Source organism: Vulpes lagopus, chromosome 2, assembly GCF_018345385.1.
Source record: "Vulpes lagopus strain Blue_001 chromosome 2, ASM1834538v1, whole genome shotgun sequence".
Taxonomy (NCBI): domain Eukaryota; kingdom Metazoa; phylum Chordata; class Mammalia; order Carnivora; family Canidae; genus Vulpes; species Vulpes lagopus.
This window is the reverse complement of record NC_054825.1, coordinates 34,447,944-34,475,749: the sequence shown is the minus strand read 5'-3', so window position 1 is coordinate 34,475,749 and position 27,806 is coordinate 34,447,944. Positions and strand designations below refer to the sequence as shown.

Below are 27,806 nucleotides of genomic sequence, written 5' to 3'. Positions count from 1 at the left end.
CCCCCCTAAAATCAATAAAAACTGCTCAACACCTCGACATTTAATAGTGAAGCTTGTAAATTCCAGAGATAAAGAGAAGATCCTTAAAGCAGCAAGAGACAAGAAATCTCTAACTTGTATGGGGAGAACTATTAGATTAACAGCAGACCTCTCCACAGAGACCTGGCAGGCCAGAAAGGGCTGGCAGGATATATTCAGGGTCCTAAATGAGAAGAACATGCAGCCAAGAATACTTTATCCAGCAAGGCTCTCATTCAGAATAGAAGGAGAGATAAAGAGCTTCCAAGATAGGCAGAAACTGAAAGAATATGTGACCACCAAACTAGTTCTCCAAGAAATATTAAGGGGGACTCTGCAATAGAAAGAGGAGGTCCAAGGGAACAATCCACAGAAACAGGGACTGAATAGGTATCATGATGACACTAAATTCATATCTTTCAATAGTAACTCTGAACGTGAATGGGCTTAATGACCCCATCAAAAGGCGCAGGGAAAAAATAAAGGCGCAGGGTTTCAGACTGGATAAGAAAGCAAGACCCATCTATTTGCTGTCTACAAGAGACTCCTTTTAGACATAAGGACACCTACAGCCTGAAAATAAAAGGTTGGAGAACCATTTACCATTCAAATGACCCTCAAAAGAAAGCAGGGGTAGCCATCCTTATATCAGATAAACTAAAATTTACCCCGAAAACTATGGTGAGAGATGAAGAGGGACACTATCTCATACTTAAAGGATCTATCCAACAAGAGGACTTAACAATCATCAACATTTATGCCCCGAATGTGGGAGCTGCCAAGTGTATCAATCAATTAATAACTAAAGTTAAGACATACTTAGATAATAATACACTTATACTTGGTGACTTCAATCTAGCACTTTCTATACTCGACAGGTATTCTAAGCCAACATCTCCAAAGAAACAAGAGCTTTAAATGATACACTGGACCAGATGGATTTCACAGATATTTACAGAACTTTACATCCAAATGCAACTGAACACACATTCTTCTCAAGTGCATATGGAACTTTCTCCAGAATAGACCACATACTGGGTCACAAATCAGGTCTTAACTGATACCAAAAGATTGGGATCGTCCCCTGCATATTTTCAGACCATAATGCTTTGAAATTAGAACTAAATCACAAGAAGTTTGGAAGGATTTCAAGCACATGGAGGTTAAGAACCATCCTGCTAAAAGCTGAAAGGGTCAACCAGGAAATTAGAGAAGAATTAAAAAGATTCATGGAAACTAATGAGAATGAAGATACACCGTTCAAAATCTTTGGGATACAACAAAAGCAGTCCTGAGGGGGAAATACATCGCAATCAATACAAGCATCCATCCAAAAACTGGAAAGAACTCAAATACAAAAGCTAACCTTGCACCTAAAAGAGCTGGAGAAAAAACAGCAAATAGATCCTACACCCAGAAGAAGAGAGTTAATAAAGATTCGAGCAGAACTCAATGAAATAGAGACCAGAAGAGCTGTGGAACAGATTAACAAAACCAGGAGTTGGTTCTTTGAAAGAATTAATAAGATAGATAAACCATTAGCCAGACTTATTAAAAAGAAGAAAGAAAAGACTCAAATTAATAAAATCATGAATGAGAAGAAGAGATCACCACCAACACCAAGGAAATACAAACGATTTTAAAAACATATTATGAGCAGCTATACGCCAATAAATTAGGCAACCTAGGAGAAATGGATGCATTTCTGGAAAACCACATATTATCAAAACTAGAACAGGAAGAAATAGAAAACCTGAACAGGCCAATAACCAGGGAGTAAATTGAAGCAGTCATTAAAAACCTCCCAAGACACAAAAGTCCAGGGCCAGATGGCTTCCCAGGGGAATTCTATTGAACGTTTAAAGAAGAAACCATACCTACTCTACTAAAGCTGTTTTCGGAAAGATAGAGATGGAATACTTCCAAACTCGTTCTATGAGGCCAGCATCACCTTAATTCCAAAACCAAACAAAGACCCCACCAAAAAGGAGAATTATAGACCAATATCCCTGATGAACATGGATACAAAAATTCTCAACAAGATACTAGCCAACACGATCCAACAATACATTCAGAAGATTATTCACCATGACCAAGTGGGATTTATCCCTGCGATGCAAGGCTGGTTCAACATCATAAAGCAATGTGATTGATCATATCAGCAAGAGAAAAACCAAGAACCATATGATCCTCTCAATAGATGCAGAGAAAGCATTTGACAAAATACATCATCCATTCCTGATCAAAACTCTTCAGAGTGTAGGAATAGAGGGAACATTCCTCAATATATTAAAAGCCATCTGTGAAAAGCCCACAGCAAATATCATTCTCAATGGGGAAAAACTGAGAGCCTTTCCCCTAAGATCAGGAACATGACAGGGATGTCTACTCTCACCACCGCTACAACATAGTACTAGAAGTCCAAGCCTCAGCAATCAGGCAACAAAAAGAAATAAAAGACATTCAAATTGACAAAGAAGTCAAACTCTCCATCTTCACAGATGACATGATACTGTACCTAGAAAACCCAAAAGACTCCACCCCAAGATTGCTGGAACTCATACAGCAATTCAGCAATGTGGCAGGATACAAAATCAATGCCCAGAAATCAGTGGCATTTCTATATACTAACAATGAGACTGAAGAAAGAGAAATTAAGGAGTCAATCCCATTTACAATTGCACCCAAAAGCATAAGATACCTAGGAATAAACCTAACCAAAGAGGTAAAGGATCTATACCCTAAAAAAACTACAGAACACTTCTGAAAGAAATTGAGGAAGACACAAAGAGATGGAAACATATTCCATGCTCATGGACTGGAAGAATTAATATTGTGAAAATGTCAATGCTACCCAGGGCAATTTACACATTTAATGCAATCCCTATCAAAATACCATGGACTTTCTTCAGAGAGTTGGAACAAATAATCTTGAGATTTGTGTGGAATCAGAAAAGACCCCAAGCAGCCAGGGGAATATTGATAAAACCAGAGCTGGGGGTATCACAATGCCAGATTTCAGGTTGTACTACAACGCTGTAATCATCAAGACAGTGTGGTACTGGCACAAAGACAGACACATAGATCAGTGGAACAGAATAGAGAACCCAGAAATGGGCCCTCAATTCTATGGTCAACTAATATTGACAAAGGAGGAAAGACTATCCACTGGAAAAAAGACAGTCTCTTCAATAAATGGTGCTGGGAAAACTGGACATTGACATGTAGTAGAATGAAACTGGACCATTCTCTTACACCATACACAAAGATAAACTCAAAATCGATGAAAGATCTAAATGTGAGACAAGATTCCATCAAAATCCTAGAGGAAAACACAGGTGACACCCTTTTTGAACTTGGCCACAGTAACTTCTTTCAAGATACATCCATGAAGGCAAGAGAAACAAAAGCAAAAATGAACTATTGGGACTTCATCAAGATAAGAAGCTTTGCACAGCAAAGGATACAGTCAACAAAACTGAAAGACAACCTACAGAATGGGAGAAGAGATTTGCAAATGACGTATCAGATAAAGGGCTAGTTTCCAAGATCTATAAAGAACTTATTAAACTCAACAGCAAAGAAACAGTTCAATCATGAAATGGGCAAAACATGAACAGAAATCTCAAAGAGGAAGACAGAGACATGGCCAAAAAGCACATGAGAAAATGCTCCGCATCACTGGCCATCAGGGAAATACAAATCAAAACCACAATGAGGGCAGCCCTGGTGGCGCAGCGGTTTGGCGCCGCCTGCAGCCTAGGGTGTGATCCTGGAGATCCAGGATCGAGTCCCACATCAGGCTCCCTGCATGGAGCTTGCTTCTTCTCCCTCTGCCTGTGTCTCTGCCTCTCTCTCTCTGTGTGTCTATGAATAAATAAATAAAATCTTAAAAAAACAAAAACAAAAAAACAACAACAAAAAAAACAAAACCACAATGAGATACCAGCTCACACCAGTGAGAATGGGGAAAATTAACAAGGTAGAAAACAACAAATGTTGGAGAGGATGTGGAGAAAGGGGAACCCTCTTGCACTGTTGGTGGGAATGTGAACTGTGCAGCCACTCTGGAAAAATGTGTGGGGGTTCCTCAAAGAGTTAAAAATAGATCTGCCCTGTGACCCAGGAATTGCACTGCTGGGGATTTACCCCAAAGATACAGATGCAGTGAAACACCAGGACACCTGCACCCTGATGTTTATAGCAGCAATGTCCACAATAGCCAAACTGTGGAAGGAGCCTCGGTGTCCACTGAAAGATGAATGGATAAAGATGTGGTCTATGTATATAATGGAATATTACTCAGCCATTAGAAATGACAAATACTCACCATTTGCTTCGACGTGGATGGACCTGGAGGGTATTATGCTGAGTGAAATAAGTCAATCGGAGAAGGACAAACATTATATGGTCTAATTCATTTGGGGAATATAAAAAATAGTGAAAGGGAATAAATGGGAAAGGAGAAAAAATGAGTGGGTAATACCAGAAAGGGAGACAGAACATGAGAGACTCCTAACTCTAGGAAACGAACAAGGGGTGGTGGAAAGGGAGGTGGGCAGGGGGTGGGGGTGACTGGGTGATGGGCACTGAGCAGGGCACTTGATGGGATGAGCACTGGGTGTTACACTATATGTTGGCAAATTGAACTCCAATTAAAAAAATATATGTAAAAAAAAAATAAAAAATAAAAGAATTAGCTCTTAGGGATGCCTGAGTGGCTCAGTGGTTGAGTGTCTATCTTTGGTTCAGGGGGTGATCCCGGGGTCCTCAGATCGTGTCCCAGGTCCGGCTCCAAATAGGGAAGCCTGCTTCTCCCTTTGCCTATGTCTCTGCCTTTCTTGTGTCTCTCATGAATAAATAAAATCTAAAAACAAAACAAAACAAAACAAAAAAAACCCAAAGGACTAGCTCTTAGTTTCGTTGATCTGTTCTGGTTTTCTCTGTTTGTTTAGAATCTTTATTTCCCTTCTTCTGCTGGCTTTAGGCTTTATTTGCTGCTCCTTTTCTAGCTCCTTTGGGTGTAATGTAAGGTTGTGTATTTGAGATTTTTCTTACCTTTATTTTTTTTTTTTTAAGATTTTATTTATTTGAGAGAGAGAGGAAGAGAGAGAATTAGCAGGGTAAGGGATAATAGAGGGAGAAGCAGATTCCCTGATGAGCAGGGAGCCTGATTTGGGGCTCATTCCCAGAACTCTGGGATTATGACCAGATGCTTAACCAACTGAGCCACCCAAGCCCCAAGACTTTTGTGTTGCAAGACTTTTCTTGCTTCTTGAAGAAGGCCTATATTGTAATATACTTCCCTCTTAGGACTGCCTTTGCTACATCCCAAAAGTTTTGGACTATTGTGTTTTCATTTTCATTTGCTTTCATATACTTATTTCTTCTTTAATTTCCTGGTTAATCTATTCATTCTTTTAGTAGTTCGTTCACTCTTTAACCTCCATGTATTTGTGGTCTTTCCAAATTTTTTTCTTGTGGTTTAATTCAGGTTTCATAGCATTGTGGCCTGAAAATATGCATGGGATGAACTTGAACATTTTTTACTTGTTGAGGGCTGATCTGTGACCCACAATGTAATCTATTCTAGAGTATGTTCCATGTACACTCGAAAAGAATGTGTATTTTGCTGCTTTAGAATGAGAAGTTCTGAATGTATCTGTTAAGTCCATCTGGTCCAGCAATCATTCAAAGCCATTATTTCCTTGATTTTCTGCTTAGAAGATCTGTCCATCGTTGTGAATGGGGTGTTAAAGTCCCCTACTAATATTGTATTATTATCAATGACTTTATGTTTGTTATTAATTGACATATATTTGGGTGCTCCTAAGCTGGGGGCATAAATATTTACAATTGTTATATCTTATTGATGGAAAGACTCCTTAATTAGGATATAATGCCCTTCATCTCATATTAGTCTGTTTTATAATCTAGTTTGTCTGACAGAAGTATGGATACTCTGGCTTCCTTTAACATACATTAGCATGAGAGATGGTTCTCCACACCCTCACTTTCAATCTGCAGGTGTCTTTAGGTCTAAATGGAGTCTCTTGCAAGCAGCATATAGATGGGTCTTGTTTTTTTAACCATTCTGATACCCTAGGTCTTTTAATTGGAGCATTTAGTCTGCTTACATTCAGAGTAACTATTGAAAGTTATGAATTTAGTGCCATTGTATTATCTGTAAAGTTGCTCTTCCTGTAGACTGTCTCTGTTCCTTTCTAGTCTTTGTTACTTTTGGTCTCTCTTTCCTGCTCAATGGGTCCCCTTTAATATTTCTTGCAAGGCTGGTTTAGTGGTCATGAACTCCTTTCATTTTTGTTTGTCTGGTAAACTCTTTATCTCTCCTTCCCTTCTGAATGACAGACTTACTGGATAAAGTGTTCTTAGTTGTGTATTTTTCCATTTTTCCAGATGTATATTCACCATGCTGAATATATCCTGCCATTCATTTCTGGACTACCAAATTTCTGTGGACAGATCTGCTGTGAACCTGATCTATCTTCTCTTTTAAGTTAAGGGCTTTACCCCCTTGCTTCCAGAATTCTTTCCTTGTCTGTGTATTTTGTGAATCTGACTATGATATGTCTAGGTGGTCTTTGTTGAATTTAATGGTAGTTCTTTGGGCTTCTTGGATTTCAAGATCTGTGTCCTTCCCCAGATTAGGAAAGTTTTCAGTTAATTTGCTCAAGTATACTATCTGCCCCTTTTTCTCTATCATCTTCTAGGACTTCTATGTTAGGAATGTTATTACGTTTTAAAAGTTGTTGAGTTCCCTAAGTCTACCTTTGTGATCCAATACTTTTCTTTCCCTTTTCAGCCTCATTATTTTCCATAATTCTATCTTCTGTGTCACTGATTTATTCCTCTGCTTCATTCATCCCTGTTATGGCATCCATTTGGGTTTGCATCTCAGTTTTAGCATTTTTAATTTCGGTCTGACTAGATTTCAGACTAGATCTTTTACCTCTGCAGTAAGAGATTCTCTAGTGTCTTCTAGGCTTTTTTCAGCCCCAGTAGTATTCTTATAATTGTTTTAAATTCTAGTTCAGATATCTTATATATGGATTAAATCCCTGGCTGTTACTTCTACTTTCTGTTCTTTCTTTTAGGGTTTGTTCCATCTTGTCATTTTTGTTTTTTAAATATTTTAATTATTTATTCACAAGAGACCCAGAGAGAGAGGCAGAGACATAGGCAGAGGGAGAAGCAGGGTCCATGCAGGGAGCCTGATGTGGGACCTGATCCCAGAACTCCAGGATCATGCCCTGAGCCAAAGGCAGATGCTCAACCACTGAGCTACCCAGGCATCCCCATCTTGTCATTTTGTCCAGAAAAAAACCAAACAACAAGAAACTAGATCCTAGGTGTGTTTTGGTCTGCTTGTCAAAAGAAGCTAGATCCTATTTCCCCTAGAGCTGAAGCTCTGCAGCACTTTATGATCAGTAGACTTTGGTACATGCAAGGGATTTGTGCTGGTCTTCTGGGAGAAGGGCCTGTTGGGCTCATTCTCAGGCCTTATAGAGATGCATCTGCATGGTGGTGATGGTATGGGTGGCCTTGGTTTAAGTGGCTCCAATCTCCAGTTGGTGGCATTGTTTAGTTCCTTGAGATCAGTCAGTTTTGAAAGGTGGTGAAGGGGGTAGGAAAAAATGGCTTCACTCTGCTCTCTCATCCCTGGACAGGAAAGCTCGTGCCCACCACTATTCAGGAAGCCCTCAGAGAAGAGCAAACAGTCACTCCTCTTATGCCCCAGCTTCCATCAGATCCCTGCCTTCACCCTGTGTCTGAGATGTTCTATCTCAGAACACAGCTAGGCTTCTAAACTCCAAATTTTAGGGACTCTCATAACACCATCCCATACTGATCCTCTTAGTGTCTCCCTGCTTTTGCTGCTTGTGGCCAGCCCCAGGAAGGCCAGGCCCAGGAAAGCAGTCACAGGACCACAAAGCAGTTCAGAGTTTATGGCAAAGCAGAGCCAAAAGCCAGCACCAAGACTCCTTGCCCTCAGGTGGTGTCCCTGCTCCTATCTCTGAGAACAGTGCAGCATGTTGGTGCCATTCTTTCTTCTGTCCATGGAGAGGCCTTGCAGCTACTCTTAAATACACTCCAAACAGGAGAATGGTTTCCCCTTGCAATCCAGAGGATCACCAGACTATCTGCTCCCTCCTTCCCCACAGGAGCACCACCAAGCCAGGTACAACCCCAGTGGTGACAGACTTCTAAAACTTCAGATTTTTGTGCTCCACTGCTTGCAGTAGTCTCCATAAGCAGGGCTCCCTCCCTTCCTCAGCCCCCACAGTTCTTATCACCCCCAAATCAATTCTACAGCTCCTACCCTCCATGATTCTACTTGTGGCCTTGCAGTTTTGTTCTCTTAGTCCTCAGATTGGTTTCCTGGGTGTTCAGAATGATCTGATACTTATCTAGCTATGTTTGTGGGACAAGGCAAGCTTAAGTCCCCCTCTCCTCTACCTTCTTAACTCCCCCTTAAAATGTCATTTTTAAAGGAAAATAATTGTCTAGTTAATAATCTAGTTGCCTGAGGGGCACTTGGGTGGCTCAGTGATTGAGTATCTGCCTTTGACTCAGGTCATGATCCCAGGGTCTTGGGATCGAGTTCCACATCAGGCTCCCCATGGGCAGCCTGCTTCTCCCTCTGCCTATGTCTATGCCTCTTTCTCTGTGTCTCTCATGAATAAATAAATGAAATCTTAAAAAAAAAAATCTACTTGCTTGAGATAAATTAAATTCCAAGTTTCTAAATCCTAACTCTCATCTCATTGAATTAATCTGAATGTTAGGTACTTTGAAGAAAAGAAAAAGAAAGATGTAGGTCTATGGTGGTGAGTTTAGAAAGAGAATATAGGAAAGAGGATGTACAGTATAATTTGATCCATTTTACTACACAATTTACTCAAGGTATGAAAATAATGACACAAAAAGAACATTCTGAAAAAGAAAAAAAAAGCCCCATTTCTCAATCACTCTTCTCATTGGCTTATTAACTTCTTAAATTCCTTGTGCTCATCAACTTCCTAAAGCCATTCTGACAAATTGAGAATTATTTTCATGGGCAGGAAATCCAACTACTTCCCTTAGATATGCTGTCTTCCAGGATTTAGAAATTCTTTTTATCTCTAACGTTCATGATGCAGCACAAATCTACTCCCTAAATAGGTCTTCAGTGACTATGGAAAGTAGCCTGTTAATTTTCAGTAGATTTGTGGTTGTAGTCCAGACTTTTTTTGTTTTCTTTAAAGAAAACCATACCCTAGATTCTAAATTTAGTAATTCATTTGCTTTAACTTTTCTAGCCTTTCAATATTCCTTGCAGTTATTCTCTCTACAACTTTCTGGTAGCTCTTAGGATATGAGTCCCCAAAACCAACATAGTACCAAATGTAAGAAATCATCTCTCCAGTCCCTTCTGTGTAATAGTACATGTATTCCCTAAATTTAAAAATCACCAATTATAACATGTTACCTTAATAAGAGAAGGGTATGGTGTTGCTTCTTTTTCTAATGATAAAATCTCAAAATTTGTAGGAATAAATTCATTCTTCGTTGGAAGTTTAAATTTCCCATTCAGGTCAGCATTTTGCCATTTCTGGATGAATAACAAAAAAAACACAAAAGCAATTAAAGTTGAATTCAAAAGTTTAAATTAGTCCCCTTGCTTAATATCTAGGCAAATATTAAGCAGATTAATGTCACACAGCTTTTCTTTTCTATTCCCAAGATCCACTGATGGCTATTCATGAAACTTGAGCTAGTCTCTCTGTTACTAATCAAGATTTTGTACTTATTTATCTTTCCTTTTTACATATTTCCAAAATGACCAGCTGAGGTTAAGGGACAATCTGAGACTACAGAACTCTAAGAGATTACTTGGTCCTTATGAAGATCACATTGGCTCTAGCTCCTTAAAGAAGAAAGAATAATCTCTACAGGGATATATGCCTGCAACTGATAGGCAATAGATTATTTACAGAAGGATTAAACTTTCAGCTGCACTAAGTTATTTGCATGTATGGCATGAAAGCTAGACTAAAGGGGTTTCTTTCACTTCAGGGCTTCTCCTTAAGGCCTGGTCCACAATACTCCCAGATGACCATGTGAACTTTCAAGAGAATCAGTGATTCAAGTATAAAGTCAAGAACAAAGTGGAGTCTTAAGTCTGGATTTTGCAACAGGGTTGATACAACTTGCAGGTTGGATGTGTTCCATGGGCTAGTTCCAAAAGCTAAGTGGGACAGATCACAGGTCAGTGATTGTTGGACTCTTCAAGACTTTTCATTATTTAAAAAAAGGAAAAAAGAAAGAAAATGAGTAAGAAATATCAGTGAGGGTGACAGAACATGAGAGACTCCTAACTCTGGGAAACGAACAAGGGGTAGTGTAAGGGAGGTGGGCAGGGGGGTTGGGGAAACTGGGTGATGGGGGCACTTGATGGGATGGGCACTGGGTGATATGCTGTATGTTGGCAAACCGAACTCCAATAAAAAAAAAAAGACTTAACAGGAAAAAAAAAAAAAAAAAACCAACACCCAACTGCCAATAATCCCGGGTTCAGTAATTTGGTCTCCAGATGATCTAGCACAGCCTTGAAGCTTCTGCAGGTTCTATTCTGGTCCCTGAGTTTTTTGGCACTGGGACAGTGGGGATGTTGGCCCTATTATTTATGAGTAGCAATTGAAGTCTCCCAAACGGCTGCATAGTAGGGGCTGGGAAACATGTAGTAAACAATTTCACTGCTGAATTCCCAGATAAATTTGGGTTGTTTTTAATTAAGTAAGCTCTATGCCCAACATGGGGCTTCTTGAATTCACAATCCTGAGATCAAGAGTCCTATGTTCCACTAAGCCAGTCAGGAGCACCCCCCCGCCCCAAGATAAATTTGTTTAAAAAAAATTCTCAAAAAAATAAATAAATAAATAAAAATTAAAAAAAAAAATAAAATAAATTCTCATTCAGCTCGGCGCCTGGCCCAGTCAGTTAAGCGCCCAGCTCTTGGTTTAGGCTCAGGTCATGATCTCAGGATTGTGAGATCAAGCCCCACATTGGGCTCTTTCTCTTTCTCTCTCCCCCTCCCTCAGCCCCTCCCTCAACTTGTGTGCTCTCTCTCTAAAATAAATTTAAAAAATTTAAAAAAAAAAATCCCATTCGGAGCAGGTTTGTTGTCTGTCATGAGAGTTTGGTAAATAAGGATTCTCTTCTGTTTTAGGATTAATTCATGGGAGATTAGCATTGCTCGCAGTTTAGCTATATGGATATTTTCATATACAAAAGAGCTCCAGTGATCTCCTTCTGTGTTGTGAACAGGTCAGAGAAGTACCAGCAATGATTTTCTTAAATTATTTCTTCTTTTTTCTGTAAATGTCCATTACTTGTGTGTAACCAGAATCTAGTCAGAGCAAGGCTTTCTGGTGTCTTCCATGAATAAAGGACACAATCTCAAAGATACAGTGACAATGAAAACCAAAAAGAAAAAGTACTAGACATGTAGAGAAGACTCAAACAAGATCTAGACTACTGAATAGGGTAACATGCTATCTAAACACACCTGTTTTGAAACAAATTCTAATTCCCTTACCTCAACAAAAAGAGCAATGAGACAATACAAGGCATACAACATAGCACCTCCTAAAGTGAAGACACTGTGAATCCTAGAGACTGTTTCCTCAGCACAACCATGAGGCTTCTGGTGCCCTGTATTTGTCTTTCATGATCTCTACTTCCATCTCTTGTCTGTTTTGGTAGCTTTGCTTCTCTGTGTACTTTGGACTTCAATGACTACATGTACTATGTACTTTGCATGAGACTGGAAGTCTGCTTTTAGCCCTGCTGGCGTAACAGTCACAAGTGAAGGTGGCCATAGTGCCATTTCTTCATGCAGAAACTTTAGCTCTCTATCTTCTTACTTTGCTCAGGACAGTACAAACAGCCATGGGCCATCACTCTCCACACTCTGGGCCGGGAGTTGGTTGATCTAGAGAGCTCATGCTCTATCGCTCACAAGTCAAGTTTATTCACAGATGTGTAAGCCTTACCTTAATGACTTCGTCTGGTACAGCTTCTTGCTTGTACTGGGTTCCATACCACTCTTCTGTGCGATCAGTCTTTCCTTCAAAAGACTTGGAAACTATTGCAACCCTAAAGGTAAGTGAAAAAAAAAAAAAAAAAGTCCTATAAACTCATGATGTATACATACTTTTATAGAACATGACTCATGAAAATGTAAATAACACCAAAGAACATGGTGGGCTTCTAAATCTCAGTAAATCTGATAATGCTTAGTCAAAACAGGCAATGAAGTATAGAGGTTTCTGACCATAGTCTCTGTTATCCTTTGGTTAGAGCCCATCATTTTTAATGTGAAAAACTACATGTAGGACTCCTGTGGGTATGCTACTGGCTAAAATTTTTAAAGGAGTAGCTAGGGAAAAAAATGGGACAAAATCAGTTGAAAAATAGTCTTTTAAAAAGCAAAACAGGGATGCCTGGGTGGCTCAGTGGTTTGGAGCCTGCCTTCGGCCCAGGGCGTGATCCTGGAGTCCTGGGATTGAGTCCCACATCAGGCTCCCTGCATGGAGCCTGCTTTTCCCTCTGCCTATGTCTCTGCCTCTTTCTCTGTGTCTCTCATGAATAAATAGATAAATGAAAAAATCTTAAAAAAAAAAAAAGGGCAAAATAAAGTACTACTTCCCAGGAAGAGCTAAAGCCCAGGGTTAACAAAAATGGCTAAAAAAGCCCCACCCTTGTTGGCTCATCCAGAGATCCAAAAAACCCAAAAACACACTTTCATTATTATTTGCTAAGTTTGTGCTCTATGGGTTTTTTTTTCCCCAGCCAGAGACTACCATCAAATATACCTAGTACATGTACATTGGTCTTCATGCTTCTAGAGGTGAAGGAAATGACTAAGAAACCCCTCTCTATCTTCTGGTTTGTTAAAAGTTCTCATTGATAAGAAGGTAGAGACAGCCCAGAAGAAAAGTCAGAAGGAAAAAAAAAGGTTCAGGGAGAGAAGGCAGAGATAAAATGATGTCAAAAGATACATAAAAAGGAGATTATGAGAAGACTAGCAAAAGCAGTTGTGTACCATAGCAAGACTCCTGTCCCTGTGCAGGATCATCAGAGACATTTCTGCCTCTGCTGCCTTGTAATTATCAAAGTTGGAATTACTGCCCTCCTTCAGCAGACTCCATTCCAGTCTGGGACCAATCCTATTTGAATCCTTTGGATAAAGAAGCTCTAGGCCAATAACTTGGATGGCTTGCCTGAAGTCAGTCCTGTTACTGATCCCATTTTACCTTCATGTCTCAATTCAAATAACAAAGTCTATGTCTGCTACTTGTTCACCCATCCGATCAGAGGTTTGGTTCTAGCCTCTGTATGTCTGCCTCACAGCTGAAAGCCCAGTAATTACAATAAAAACCTCCCTCTACCGAATACCTATCCATTTTCCAATGTGTTCCTACCCCCTGTCAAGACCTTTGAACTTCAATGCCTGGCCCTTTGAACCACTACTTCTTATTTATTCTAGACAAAATACTCTACCTGGCTAGCTGGACTTGGTTTTATTTGCCTGCATTAGGGTAGATATCATAAGCAATCTGACTAACCTGTTAGTATGACTGACTAATCTCTTAGCTGATGGTATTGCTGATTTGGCCTAGTTGCCTCTGACCACTACTAGTTCTAAAAAACATGGTAAATAGAATACATTCCATAGAAACACAGGGAGGAGTCATAGGGTCTAATGGATGGAAGAGTTGTGTTGTGTCCAGAAGAAGTGATCCATGTTGGCATTTCGAGAATTCCTTTTGAGGGATATATGTACAGTGTATATGGAACTCACATGGCCATGTGAAGGGCATGTAATGTTTGTAAAGGACATTCATTCAATACATGACAGAGCCTGCTAAGACTCAACGCTAGAAAGTGTTTCTGCTGGTTTCCTAAAAAATTAAAGAGCTGATTCTCAAGGAGACATCTGAAAATTCTTAGTAAGTAAAATAACCTGATAGGTGGTGTTATCATCTTCTCTCCCATGAGGTGTCTGATTTTGGAAAGTTTGTTAATAGATGGCTTTGGCCTCCCCGAACGACAATCCATGCATCAGAATAACATACAAGCAACTGATGAGGGGCAACCTGGGTGGCCCAGTGGCTTAGCACCGCCTTCAGCCCAGGGCGTGATCCTGGAGACCCAGGATTGAGTACCACATCAGGCTCCCAGCATGGAGCCTGCTTCTCCCTCTGCCTGTGTCTCTGCCTCTCTCTCTCTGCATGTCTCTCATGAATAAATAAATAAAATCTTAAAAAAAAAAAAAAAAAAAAAAACAAGCAACTGATGACAACTTATGAATGCCGAAGCATTCATCTGGCAGTGGACATAGCCCCTGAAACAAGAACATTTTAAACTCTATCCTAAGAGAGAAAGTGAAAAAGAGCAGGCAAAGCTTGCCAGATGCTTTGGCGGATGACTATATGACAGAGAAAGCAACAGATGCCAGAGGCTGCTCAGTAATGCTCAGGTTAAAAAGGGGAAGAAGAAGGTAGACTGTTCAGGCACAATCCTAAAGGATTTAAATAGCTGTGTGCCAAAGTAAAATGGATGGGTAACATCTGAAATGCTAAGGAAGTAAATATGAAATAAACACAGTTCCCTCAACCAACAAATACTGGCCTAACAAAGAGACACCTTTTATAGAACAAGAATTACTGTACCACTGAGGAATTTGAAACTGAAATATACAGTGAGAGATTATTTAAAAATAAATTATAAAAGGTAAGCAAGTGGAGTAACAGAAGAGCAGAGTATATACACCTCAAACCTACATACACAACATCTACAAACCAGAGTGTGAAGACTAGAGTCAGGAAGAAAAGAGAGAAGAGAAAGCACAATATATCTAAGTATGCTACGGAGAGGTGTAATACATTTAACTGTAAAGAACTGAGAAACAGATACCATCACATTCTTAGATTATCTACTAGAAATCTAATTATGCTTAAAAATAGTCTTGGCAAGTTTTTTTTAAGTGTGTGTGTGTGAGTGTGTGTGTGTGTGTGAATGCTATTCTTTAATTCTATCCACAAAGAATTGGCTGCTGATGTGGTACTAATGTGGTCCTTAGAAATACAAGAGAAAATGAAACTTGTAACAGGGAGACAGAAATAGTGGGCTAGAATGAATGCCCACCACTGACTTCAAGTCAGCCACTTAGAAATGTTCAGAGGAAAAGAACAGCTGTTGAAGCTGGACAGGACCCATTCAGAAACAAGAAGTACCTGACTACAGACATTAAAAGGCAACATGGTATGCCTTTTATGATGTGAATTCTCATGAGACTTTTGCCAGTAATCTCTGAGAGAGCAAAGGTGGAAAGGGTTCACAGGTAATTGTGATGAATTCAAAGAGAATTAATAGAGAGGGTACAGATCTGGCCATCTGGTCAATACTGTGACTCACTTTCTTTGAGATCTTGACAAAATCAGTTAAGATCTAAATTAGGCAAGTCTCTGGGCTTCAGTTTCATTACTTTTCAATAAGTAAGGATTCTAACTAGATGAACTTGATCCTTTCACTAGTAGAATTCTATAATATCATGGTATCAAATCATCTTTTCAAAAGATATATCCCAAAGAAGAAAGAAGGGACAAAAAAAGACTCAAAGCCAAACTTAAGGAATTGTGGCAGGAAGGCCACAGTGCTGAAGAAACTGAGGTTCATCAAAAATGCAAACAAGAAAACAAAAAACAAACAAAAAACACCCCACTATTTAAAAGGGTCTCTTAAAGAAAGACGGAATCAAGAAAGGTGAGGCTAAAGGCTTAGAGAATTCAACCAACTTTTATTGAGCCTTTGATAGTGTGACTCTGAGAAAAAAACACAGTTCTTACCTGGAAGGAACTTATAGTCCAACAGGACCACAAGACCTAAAGCAAAATGTAACACACTGGTCTCAGGTTTGCAGATGACAGAACTACTAACCTCTTATGTACACTGTCTTTAGAAAACATATAGGTTTTTAAACTGCAAAGGTTGGCCAAACAACAGAAAAAAAGCAGGTTGAAACCCAGTGAGCCAGCCAAGTGACTCAAATGAATTCACATCTCCAATGCAGATCATTCACATTCTCTGATGCTTATTAGGCAACTAACAAATCCTAGTAGGATCACTGCCCACCACCTTAGAAATACTGGAGGATAGGAGAAGAGGCAGAAGATGGAGATGGACAAATGCTCTAATTTTTAGAAAAGGAAAAGAGTGGAGTCTAAAAAAAAAAAAAAGCATAAGCCAGTGGTTTAGGCACTGATCTCTCACAAACTTCTAGTCAACCATCAGACTACCCAACATTTAGACAAAAACACAGTTATCCTAGTAACTGCATGGATTCAGCACGGACTCCTCCCAGACAGAGATTTATGTATGACTTAAGAAGGGCCAAGACTCTGTAGCCATATTTGTAGGTTTAATATGGCAAAATGGAAACCCCACTGCATGGTACAACATAGATGAAGCTTAAAGACATTAGGCTAAGTGAAATAAAGACACATATGATTCTACTGCTACTAGGTATATAAGTAGTCAAATTCATGGGAATAAAAAGTAGAATGGTGGTTACCAAGACATGGTAGGAGGGAGGAGAGAGGATATCGTTTAATGGGCAGTTTCCGTTTTACAAGGTAAAAAAGTTCTGGAGATCTGCTTTACAACAATATGAATATATTTAACAATATGAATATACTACTGAATTGTACACTTAGAAATGGCTAAGTTGTAAATTTTACGTTTTTTACAACAAAAAAGACATCCTCTGAACACATATGTATGGGCCTACTCTGGGCTTTATATTACATTCCAATGATTTCTTTTTGATCCCCAAGTTAACGCACAATGTCATAATTAATGTAGCTTTATACTTAGTCTTCAATCCCATAGCTTGAGTCCTCCAACTTTTGTTTTTACATTGAAGAGTGTTACAGCTGGGCACGTGGGTGGTTCAGACAGTTAAGCATCCAACTCTTTGTTTCGGCACAGTTAATGATCTCAGGGTCCTGGGACTGAACCCTGCAGGGGTCTCTGCATTCAGTGCAGAGTCTGCTTGAGAGCGTCTCTCCCCCTCACCCGGCCCCTGCCTCCCTGCCTTCCCCCACACTTGTTCTTGCTCTAAAATAAATCTTTTTTTTTTTTTTTTTTTTTAAAGCATGTCACAGCTAATCTAGGTCCTCTGAATATGCTGTAGGTATTCTGGAATCAGTTTACCAATTTCTAAAAGGAAAAAAAGACTACTAGGATTTTGATTGTGATTACACAGAGCCTATGAATCAGATTGGAGAGACTAGCCAGTCTCCCAAGAACAAGGTCTTTAATTTCTTTTGGCACTGTTTTGTAGTTTTGTATGTTGAGGTCTTGCTTATCTTTGGTTAAATTCATTCCTAATTATTTTACATTTGTGTTGCGATGGTAAACATTTTTAATTCTGAAAGAATTACAAATTTATAGGAAATTACAAAAATAATACAGGGAGGTCCTGTGTACTTTTCACCCAGTTCCCTCAGTGGTTACATATTACACAATTATAGTGAAATATCCAAACTAGGAAATTGGTATTGATAGAATGTATGCGTAGACTTAGTTCTATGTCATTTTATCGTATTCATCACACTGTGTAACTACCAATACTTCTTTTAATTTTCCCATTGTTTTTTGCTAGTACATGGGAAAGTGCAAACAACGGTAACTAGGAAAAAGATTTTGATGGAATAGTTCTGTCAGAAGGATTTTTATTCTTCAAAAACTTCTGCCAGATTGATTTTATTCATAAAATGACCACTCCAAAAGAATATATTTACTCAATCTCCAAGTTCAGAATTTTGGAAATACGTGCTTGACAGAGGAGAAAAATAAAAAATGCAAAATATGTGCCCCTTAAGTACATTCCCCGTATTATTTCACTTTGGAAAATATGGATGAAATTCAATTTTGAGGCAGAAATATCATGGGATAGTTCATAAACCTTTTAGGGCTAAACCTCTTCTAACAAGAATATCTCTTGCTACTCTAAGAGCTTCTCCAACTTTTGATCTCCTGGTTAATCACTGGTTAGTGAGAAGGATTCTAAGACTGTAATCTTTACTTCTACTTAAGAAAAAAGAGGGTATCCTCATTTGTTTATGAAGCCAGATATATAAACTAATACTTTGGGTATTTGAATTAGGATGAAGCCAGGTTAGGATGATCTATTATTGTATTTTATTCATGATAATGAAATTATGATTTTTTAAAAAGGTTTATCTATTTATTTTAGAGAGTGAGCGAGAGGGAGAGAGACAGAGAAAGAGAATCCATAAGCAGACTCCCTTCTGAGCATGAAGCCCAATGCAGGGCTCAAACCTAGACCTAGGACCCTGACCGTGAGATCATGACATGAGCTGAATCAGCAGTTGGATGCTCAACCGAGCTACTTAGGCATTATTTTGTTTTTTTAAAAATGTCTTCATGTTTTAGAGATACTGCCTCAAAATCATCTGGAATGGAGGGAGGATGAGTGAAGAGGGGTGGTTAAAGATAACAAAGGCTGGTCAGGTACTGATTTGTTGACATCTGCTATTGCTTCATTATACTATTCTTTCTACTTTAGTCATGCTCGATAACAAGTTTTTTTTTTTTTTCGATAACAAGTTTAAAAGCATTTTATTCACAATTCCAAATTTTCAGCTTCTAATCATTATTGAAAATTTAGTATATAGCAGTAAAATCTGTAGAGTGACTTACCGGACATTTTCTGGTCTGAGTTTATCGAGAACCATCTCTATTAAGTCAGGTCTAAATTCTTCCAGCAAATACTCAGCCGTGAGCACTTCTTCTAGGGGATAATACTTATTAAAAGGAAAATAAATAGATAAATAAAATGTGCAAAGCTACTATAAAGTCTAACTTATTAAAGCAAACATATCTCTAACACATTAAATTCATTATTTTACACTCCTACATCCTCCTTCAATTAAATTTTACTCCATTGGGAAAATTTCTTTTCTCTTTCTTAACACACTTGAATCAGTTTCCTGTTACGGATGATTGTGCAGTTAATTCCCAAATACATTTATGTTACAGAGAGAAAAATCATTTTTTTTTCAGGAAAAAATGCAGTATTTTTGACTAAAAACTGAATACTTGCTAGTGAAGAAAATTTGACAGTGAAATGCTGAACCTATAGGATTCGTGATATGAAGTACACACACTTTTATAAACAGAATTTCTTATCAAACTTATATGCATAAAATCAGAAAAGCATTTAGAAATTTGTTGGGTGGGGGGAATGGCTTACACTTTTGGCTAATAAAGAAAAGTAATATAGAAGATGCTTTTTATCAGTAAGAGCAACTCCCAATATACTGAGACAGACTGATTCATTCATTCAACAAATATTTAATAAACATCTACTCTGTGCCAGGCAAGAGAGATGATGTCCCTGCTCCCTAAGGAGCTTATATTCTTTTGGGGGGGACATACAAAAATAAGTTTAATAATAACAATATTTCATTTGGGGATTGAGACTCAAGGCTGAACTAAAACACAAAACAACAACGAATACAGAAGTCAGGAGACAGAGTAACCAGACCAGTATGGTTAACATAGAGTGTTATATTAGTGTCAAGTGCACAAATAGAGTGATTCAACAATTCTATATATTACTCAGTGCTCATTAAGGTTAGTGCACTCTTAATCTCCTTCACTTATTTTACCCAAGGAGCTTATATTCCAATTGGGAAGGAGGCAGAAAATAAATAGTGTCATTATAGTGATAAGTGTTATGAATAACAAGGGGGCAGGGCATGACTGGAAGGTCAGGGAAGGTCTCTGTGAGGAAGAGACACCTAAATGGAAACCCAACTGATAAGAACCCAGCCATGCAAAGACAAGAGAGAAGAGTGTTCCAGGTAGAGAAAACAGCAAATGTAAAAGGTCCCAAAAGGGAACAATAAACTTAATGCTTGAAGATTAAGCAGCCAGGCAGCCAGTATAGCTGGAGGGGAATGAGAATGGGAGAGATGGGCTGGAGCCAGATCACTTTGTGGGCCAATATGACATTCTGGATTTTATTCCAACTTTGATAGGAAACTGCTGAACAATTTGACACAGAAGAGAAACAGTCTGATTTTGGTTTTGAAAAGATTACTGAGGCTGGAAAAATAAATTATAGTGTGAGACAAGAGGGGAAAAAAGAGGTATCAAGTAAGAGATTATAATGGTAGTCAAGGCAAGATATAATGGTAGCTCAACTAGGGTGGTAGCAACAGAAACGGAGAAAAGCAGATAATCTATATAGCTTTCACATAATTAGCAACTGACACATTACAGAGTTGAAAAATATTAAAATCCAAGAACCAAAATACCTCTGTAATGAAAAATGATAATTTTTAGGATGGTGAAAATTAAGATTTTTAAGCACGGTTTGATATCAAAGTTTGCCTAGTTGCTACAAAGTCTGAAGTTTTATACTACAGCTTTAATTTTTATCATTAATGTAGTACTGAAGGTAATATATGCAGGATCATGAGAATACTCTACACACCACTGTATATGTAAAATAGTAAACTTACATGCAATATTCCTGCAATCTTAGAGGTATAGCCCCGTGGCCTCTCTTTATCTTTAAACCTAAATGCAACAGCATTCAAGTCCTAAAATGGAAAATTAATCCAATTACACATAAATCGACTACTATTTAAAATTTTTTTTTTAAAGAAAAGATTCTTTCTTTAGTGTTTAGTTTGCACTACAGGCTTCCTACTTCCTATTTAACTTTATCACAGTTTCTGAAAAATCGTCTATGCTTATTTAGAAATGTACAGAACATGAAAATAACCAAAGCAGAACATGATTTCTTTAGCCTAAATTAATGAAACTATTAGTCAAAGAACTAGGAAAACTGTAGAGGAACCCTGCAAGATCAACAGTTACAAAGATGATCATTTTGTTGATTCATTCGGAGAAGTGCACCCAGATTGGAAGTTACTGTCCTAGCAGAGGGGATTCCTTTAAACTTTGACCGAAGTAAAAAGGATTTCTCTCATCCTAATTTATGTTTCAGAATCTCGATAATACATTTAAAAGAAGGCTTTAAAATTTTGGAAGGGGTACCTGGGTGGCACAGTGAGTTTAGTGTCTGACTCTTGGTTTCGGCTCAGGTCATGATCTCAGAGTTGTGGGAAGGAGTCCTGTGTCGCTTAAAACTCTATCTCTCTCTCTCCCTCCCTCTACTCCTCTCCTCTGCACACTCTCCCTCAAATATATAAATCTTTAAAAATAAAATAATAATAATAAAATTCTGAAAGACAGAGAACTTTTGTTTGACTGAAAAATAAATAAATAGGGCAGCCCAGGTGGCTCAGTGGATAAGTGCCGCCTTCAGCCCGGGGCCTGATCCTGGGTCCCACGTCGGGCTCCCTGCATGGGGCCTGCTTCTCCCTCTGCCTGTGTCTCTGCCTCTCTCTCTCTCTCTCTTATGAATGAATAAATAAATACATACATACATACATACATACATACAGGCAAGCCAGGCTTTCCCATACAAACAATAATAAAATCACTTTTAAGAACACAGTCATAGGGCAGCCTGGGTCGCTCAGCAGTTTAGCGCCGCCTTCAGCCCAGAGTGTGACGACCCAGACCCGAGGCGAGTCCCACGACAGGCTCCCTGCATAGAGCCTGCTTCTCCCTCTGCCAGTGTCTCTGCCTTTCTCTCTGTGTCTCTCATGAATAAATAAAATCTTTAAAATTGGGATGCTTGGGTGGCTCAGTGGTTGAGCATCTGCCTTCAGCTCAGGGCATGATTCTGCGGTCCCAGGATCGAGTCCCACATCAGGCTTCCTGCATGGAGCCTGCTTCTCCCTCTGCCTCTGTCTCTCTCTCTCTGTGTCTCTCATCAATAAATAAAATCTTTAAAAAAATAATCTTTAAAATAAATAAAGTTCACTATAGGTTTTTGTCAGCAGATCTGAAAATAACAGGTTCATGAAGCTTCATGGAAACAGTAAGGTAAGCCCTGATAGACACAAGCTCAAGAAACTGTTGGCTTCTTTCCATCTGAGGGATAGAAAAACAATTCCTTTTTCCTTCTGAAAAAAAGGCTACTTGATGCGTTAGCCTTTACTTGAGACCCAGGTAGCCAATCAGAGCAGTACAACTAAGTTTTAACTAAACTACTATGCACTGAGAGATTTTAGAGTTTAAATAACAACAACAAAAACCTCCAAAACTTTAAAGGTTTCACTGGGCCTTAAATTTAAATTAATTCATATGTATAGGTTTTCTGAAAATTTTCCTCAAGAAAAATTTTGGTGAAACAAAATTACCTTGCACTCTTGGAAAACCCATTCTTGTGGTCCTTCTGCACGTAACTTCTGAATGTATTGAAACATGTGCAAAATTATATCTTCAACGTGTACTGGAAAAAAGGGGCACACTTCAAAACCATTTAGTCCTTGAATCTTTCAAAGCAGTGAGCTCACCCCTAAGGTAAAGTCAGGTAAGTACAAATGGAGTCTTGACTTCCCTGAAACTGGTTTTAGGGTCCCACACATGGCCCTCCAGCCTCTGGGACAAGTAACAGAAGGAACTTTGGGATAGTCAATGAGCCAGTGAAAAGCCAAGTACAACATAATAACAAATTTTTAAGGAGGAAAAATCATCCATAAGACGAAGGCCAAGTTGCACATGAAAAATATGATGGATGAATTGTATAAGTTAAAGGTTTTATGGCTTTATAATATAAAACAGATCCATGGCATTAAGACATTTTAATAAATGTATCATAAGGCAATTTTCATTCAAAACCAAAAAGGTCCATACTTACATAATCCTTCCTCAGTCAAGTCCACATTAATGATAAAAAACATAAAACCTCGGGCTCCTTCCTTCTGTCCACCAACAAGAGTATTTACCCAGCCTATAACATTCAAAGGAAATCAAAACAGGATTTTATGTGTGGCTTAAGATTTATTTATTTATTTATTCAGAGAAAGAGAGAGAGAGGCAGAAACACAGGCAGAGGGAGAAGCAGGCTCCATGCAGGGAGCCCAACGCGGGACTCGATCCCGGGTCTCCAGGATCACACCCCGGGCTGCAGTGCTAAACCGCTGCGCCACCGGGGTTGCCCGTGTGGTTTCTTTTAACACAAGAATGTTCTTTTCAATTCATGCTGTATGTTCCCAAGATATCAGAATGAACCACTTGCAGAAAAAGAGCAAAAAAGTCAGTTCAGAAAAACCATTTCAGACACTTAGAAGACTGAAGTGGTTTTGTTTTGTTTTGGGTTGGATGGTTTCCTCAAGACTCTTCCAATCAGTTCCCAAGGGAAGAGTAGAGTACTGTGCTTAAGTGTTATATAAAAGCAGAGCCTGAGTTGAGAGGGGCCTTGGAAATCATCTATTGACTAGATGCTACTATACCCTCTGGTCTGATGGATAAGAGCAGGCAAATAAATAATGTGTACTGTCATTTCGCAGAGATGGTAAAGAATATCCAATATGACCTTTTACTTTTTAAACCTCTCTGTTACTTAAAACACATAGCACAGGGGTGCCTGGGTGGTTTAGTGGTTGAGTATCTGCCGTTGGCTCAGGGTGTGATCCCAGAGTCTCTGGGATCAAGTCCCACATCGGGCTCCTCGCAGGGAGCCTGCTCCTCCCTCTGCCTGTGTCTCTTCCTCTCTCTCTCTGTCTCTCATATGAATAAATAAATAAATAAAAATCTAAAAAAAAATGTAGCACAGTATCTTTTGAAAAATCTAAACTTCACTGCAGAATACTGAAGGGTAAAACAAATTATGGGGGAAAAAAAAACCCAAAGCAAAAAACAAAAGGACACTAACAACCAGCACCCTCACTCTCCCGTAAACCCAAAACAGTCTCATCTAAAAATGTTCCTTCATGAAAAAATATTTAAGAGAAAACAAGAGCCAGAGTAAAAGGAAAGACTTACCCTTTGATTTAAGTTCTGATAACAGACTTCCAGGACCTTCATGACCAATTAGATGACCAAGATAATGGCCAGGATTTGATTTGTAGTATTTCTGAAGGTCAGGTATGGGAAATGTCACATAAAGATTCCTAATATCCTTAATGGGTACTATTTTGTAAAGTTGCTGGAAAAAAAAAAAAAATCAAAAGATTAGCTGCTGTATCAACTCCTACCTACTGAATAATATAAACTATGAAGAATACAGATTTTCATGAAGAATCCCAAATTCAAAAGAAAATTAAGTGCCAGAGAAAACTGTACTGACCACAAAGAATAACTGGCTCTTTCTAAGTGGAATTTCATTACAGTCGCAGTATAGCCCATGTCTGATCCCCTAGACCATGCAGCTCAATGTACTTGCCTTCTGGCACTGGAGAACAGCTTCTGCAGTTTATCAAGACTATAACTACCAAAACTACTTTTATTTTTTTATTTTTTCCAAAACCACTTTTAGGATGCAAAGATCAGATATATATTGTTATCTTTTTGGTGATACATATCCCTAATAAACATGAAACTGATTTGATTATCCAAACAAGTATTAAAAACTATATAAATAAAACTTTGAAAATTTTTCATCTACTCTAGTAAACTAGACATATATTATGTCCAAAAGTTAAAAAAGAAAAAAATATTAGAAATACATGCACTTATTTTTTTTTTTTAAAGATTTTATTTATTTATTCATGAGAATACACAGGAGAGAGAGAAGCAGAGACATAGGCAGAGAGGCTCCATGCAGGGAGCCTGATATGGGACTCGATCCCAGGTCTCCAGGATCACACCCTGGGCTGAAGGCGGCGCTAAACTGCTGAGCCACCGGGGCTGCCCCATGCACTTACTTTAAGATGTTCTTCTTGGAAAGGGTGTTCAGGAAATTCTGGCAATGGGACATTTTTGTTCTCAACTTCAGAAAATAGCTTTACTACCAGATTAGTTAAGTCGTCTAAGGATTCTGTAAGAAAACAGACAATGAAAACAATCTTAACATGAAAGTATTTAAAACCTCAGTTTCCTCTATATACATATAAAATCACTACATTGTATACCTTAAACTTATGCAATATTACATATCAATTTTATTTCAACAAAGCTGGAGAAAAATTGTATCTCAATAAAGCTGAACAAAATGTTAGGATCTCATGAAAAATCTTAGGACTATTAAAATAGAAAATCTACAATTTTTTAAAACTGCATCTGATAAAGTTGAAGCACTCCATTCAATCCTGCCAGTGCCTATATAACTTCTAAAAGCTAAGCAATATTGATAATTATACCTGACACATTCCTAGCTCTTTACAATTTAAAAAACTGTTTCACAAATGTTATCTTGCAATAAATTTAAAACACGTATTAAAAGTAGAAAAATCGGCTGCATTTGGAAAACTATTTGATCAATTGCCAACAGGCACATACTAAAGCATCAGCTGGTAGATTATACTTACTTTATAAATAGACACAATCTAAGCCCATTGTTAAAAGTCAAATGTTAGAGTCTGTGAGTGATTTTGAGGGGGAAAAGTAAATAAAATGGTGAAAAGAGTCTTGGGTAGGGAGACTAGAGGACTTGGATCCTAATCCTGGCTTCACCAACCTTATCAACTGACTACTTGGAAAACCTGGTTAACCACTTCTGGTTCTGTAAAATGAGAACACTGGGTAAGATGATCACAGGTCTCTTCCAAGGTCTAACATTGTATGATTCTGTATGAAAATATGCCAAACTCATTCAAAGACTTGTAATTGTTGGTAGAACTACATGGCCACTTAAGTTATTCTGTGTTATCACCTACCTATATTTTTTAAAGTTATACTTGAAAAACTTATAAAGCTGTATGTATAGTATGTTTACTGCAGCGCTGTTTATAACAAAAACTGGAAATGACCTAAACATCTATGAGCATGTGAATATTATGAAATGTCTACACATTAGAATTTTATGCAGTCATTAATAATGGAGAGATCTCTATGTGCTGATACAAAAAATATCTCAAAGCTCTATTAAATGAAAACTGCAGGCAGTCTCAGTTAATTTTTTAACAGGCATACCTATATATATGAATAAAATTCCAGTTTTGGAAGTGTAACAAGAAATTACTTAAGGTGAGATTTCTGAGGAGAAGGCATTGTCATCACAGAGGAAAAAAAAACTTGATTTACACTTCATACCTTTCTATGTAGAATACACTTTTTTCCATGTACACCTATTTCTATCATTCAAAAAATGAAAAAAGGAAAAAGGTTCCTTCCCCCCCCCCCCCCCAAATAATCTGTCTTTCCAATTTGGGGCTCAAACTCATGAACTCTGAGATCAAGTGTGGCATGCTCTACTGAGCCAGCCAGGTATCCAAAAGGTTATCTTTTTATAAACAAGGTAACACCTCACCTTGATTCTGTCTCTCCAAGAATAGGTTATTTATAAATGGTATAAACACTGATCAATTGTTACCATCAGGAAGCATTTGGATCAAATAAGAAATTTCTCTTAATATTCTAGGACCCATTTGGAACTTTTTCATGAACTCTCCAGAGAGTATTTAATCACTATTTGAGATTTGCATTTATATAGTATGAAATTCTCTAGTAGAGACTACTAGGCCTATGAATATGGCATTTGCACTTTACTTATAAAATGTACATATTTTTACTTCAATTTTTTTGACATGTATGCAGGACCTCAAAATGTCCAGAGCCAAATACAAGGCAGACGAGTAGCTGCTTATTATATGACAAGTAAACTCAGGAATGGAGTGGGTATATTTGGAGCAAGAGATGGCAGAAATATCTTCATGCACAGATGGAACATGTGACTTGAAACAAGGGCAGTAAACAAAGACTTATCAACCTGAGGTGCTGGCAACAGCAGGGTCCTTTATTTTTTTTGTTGTTTTGTTTTTTTGTTTTTGTTTTTTTTTTAGCAGGGTCCTTTAGAGCAAGGTTCTACGAGGTGTGCCTTTCAAGTATTTCTACCTTAAGAGCTTAAGTTAACAATGTAGCTTTTTAAGGTAAAGCAGCTATACTATGCTGCAGTCTGTCTTCTCCACTACACAGTGAGTTACTGGAGTTCAGGGAAAGGAGTCCCTTTCATCGTTACATCACGAGGACTTGGCAATCCCAGGGTCTGTACTTGATAGTTACCTATTTGCCAAGTTTCCAGGTAATTAGTGCTGCCACAACTAGAGGGATGGTCCCGTGGGAGAACAGAGAAAAACTTTTTTGTCCCTTTGTGACAGAGATCCTTCCACATGGTTACTCTTTTCTCTCCCCTCATCCTAGAAGAAGGAGCGGATTTTCTATTAATCCTCTGAGAGATCCTGTTTCCTCCTCATAACTCCTGTAGCAAGGACACCTCTTCCAGGCCCCTTACCAATTCCACTTAACTTAGCACACTAAGTTCACAGTCAGTCACACTAGGAGAGTGACATGTATATAATCAGAGAACTGAAACATCTTTTAGACACTTATTCTGTCACTTCCACTAAACAGAACACGGAACGCAGGCCTCCTCCCTGATTCATCTGTTGTCATCATTAGTTGCCCAATAAGTGCTTATGGAAATCAAGGTTTTTTTTGTCTCAATACAACATAGACAAAAATATTCCCAGGACTAGGCTCTAAATACCAAGTGATATTTAACACTCTAGAACTACCTACCATTAGCAAGCACACAGATTTACAGATATACTTTTTATTTTGTTGGCATCACTCTTTGGATCAATTTTATATCCTGGTTCTTCTTACCAACT

The 27,806-nt window shown here is 38.4% G+C and overlaps 1 protein-coding gene across 4 annotated transcripts in view; it reads right to left on the bottom strand.

Annotated features, from left to right (window-relative positions):
- The window catches only part of IDE (insulin degrading enzyme), a 138,971-nt gene that overhangs the window by 32,634 nt on the left and 78,531 nt on the right, over positions 1–27,806 (bottom strand). For all 4 annotated transcript variants that reach the window (XM_041743512.1, XM_041743511.1, XM_041743510.1 and 1 more), the window contains 8 exons: positions 24,903–25,015; positions 24,022–24,184; positions 22,895–22,987; positions 22,395–22,486; positions 20,640–20,720; positions 18,811–18,914; positions 12,075–12,177; positions 9,509–9,631 (listed from right to left, as the gene is read on the bottom strand). In XM_041743512.1, the coding sequence (XP_041599446.1) occupies positions 9,509–9,631; positions 12,075–12,177; positions 18,811–18,914; positions 20,640–20,720; positions 22,395–22,486; positions 22,895–22,987; positions 24,022–24,184; positions 24,903–25,015 (872 nt within the window). The remainder of the gene's footprint in view (positions 1–9,508; positions 9,632–12,074; positions 12,178–18,810; positions 18,915–20,639; positions 20,721–22,394; positions 22,487–22,894; positions 22,988–24,021; positions 24,185–24,902; positions 25,016–27,806) is intronic.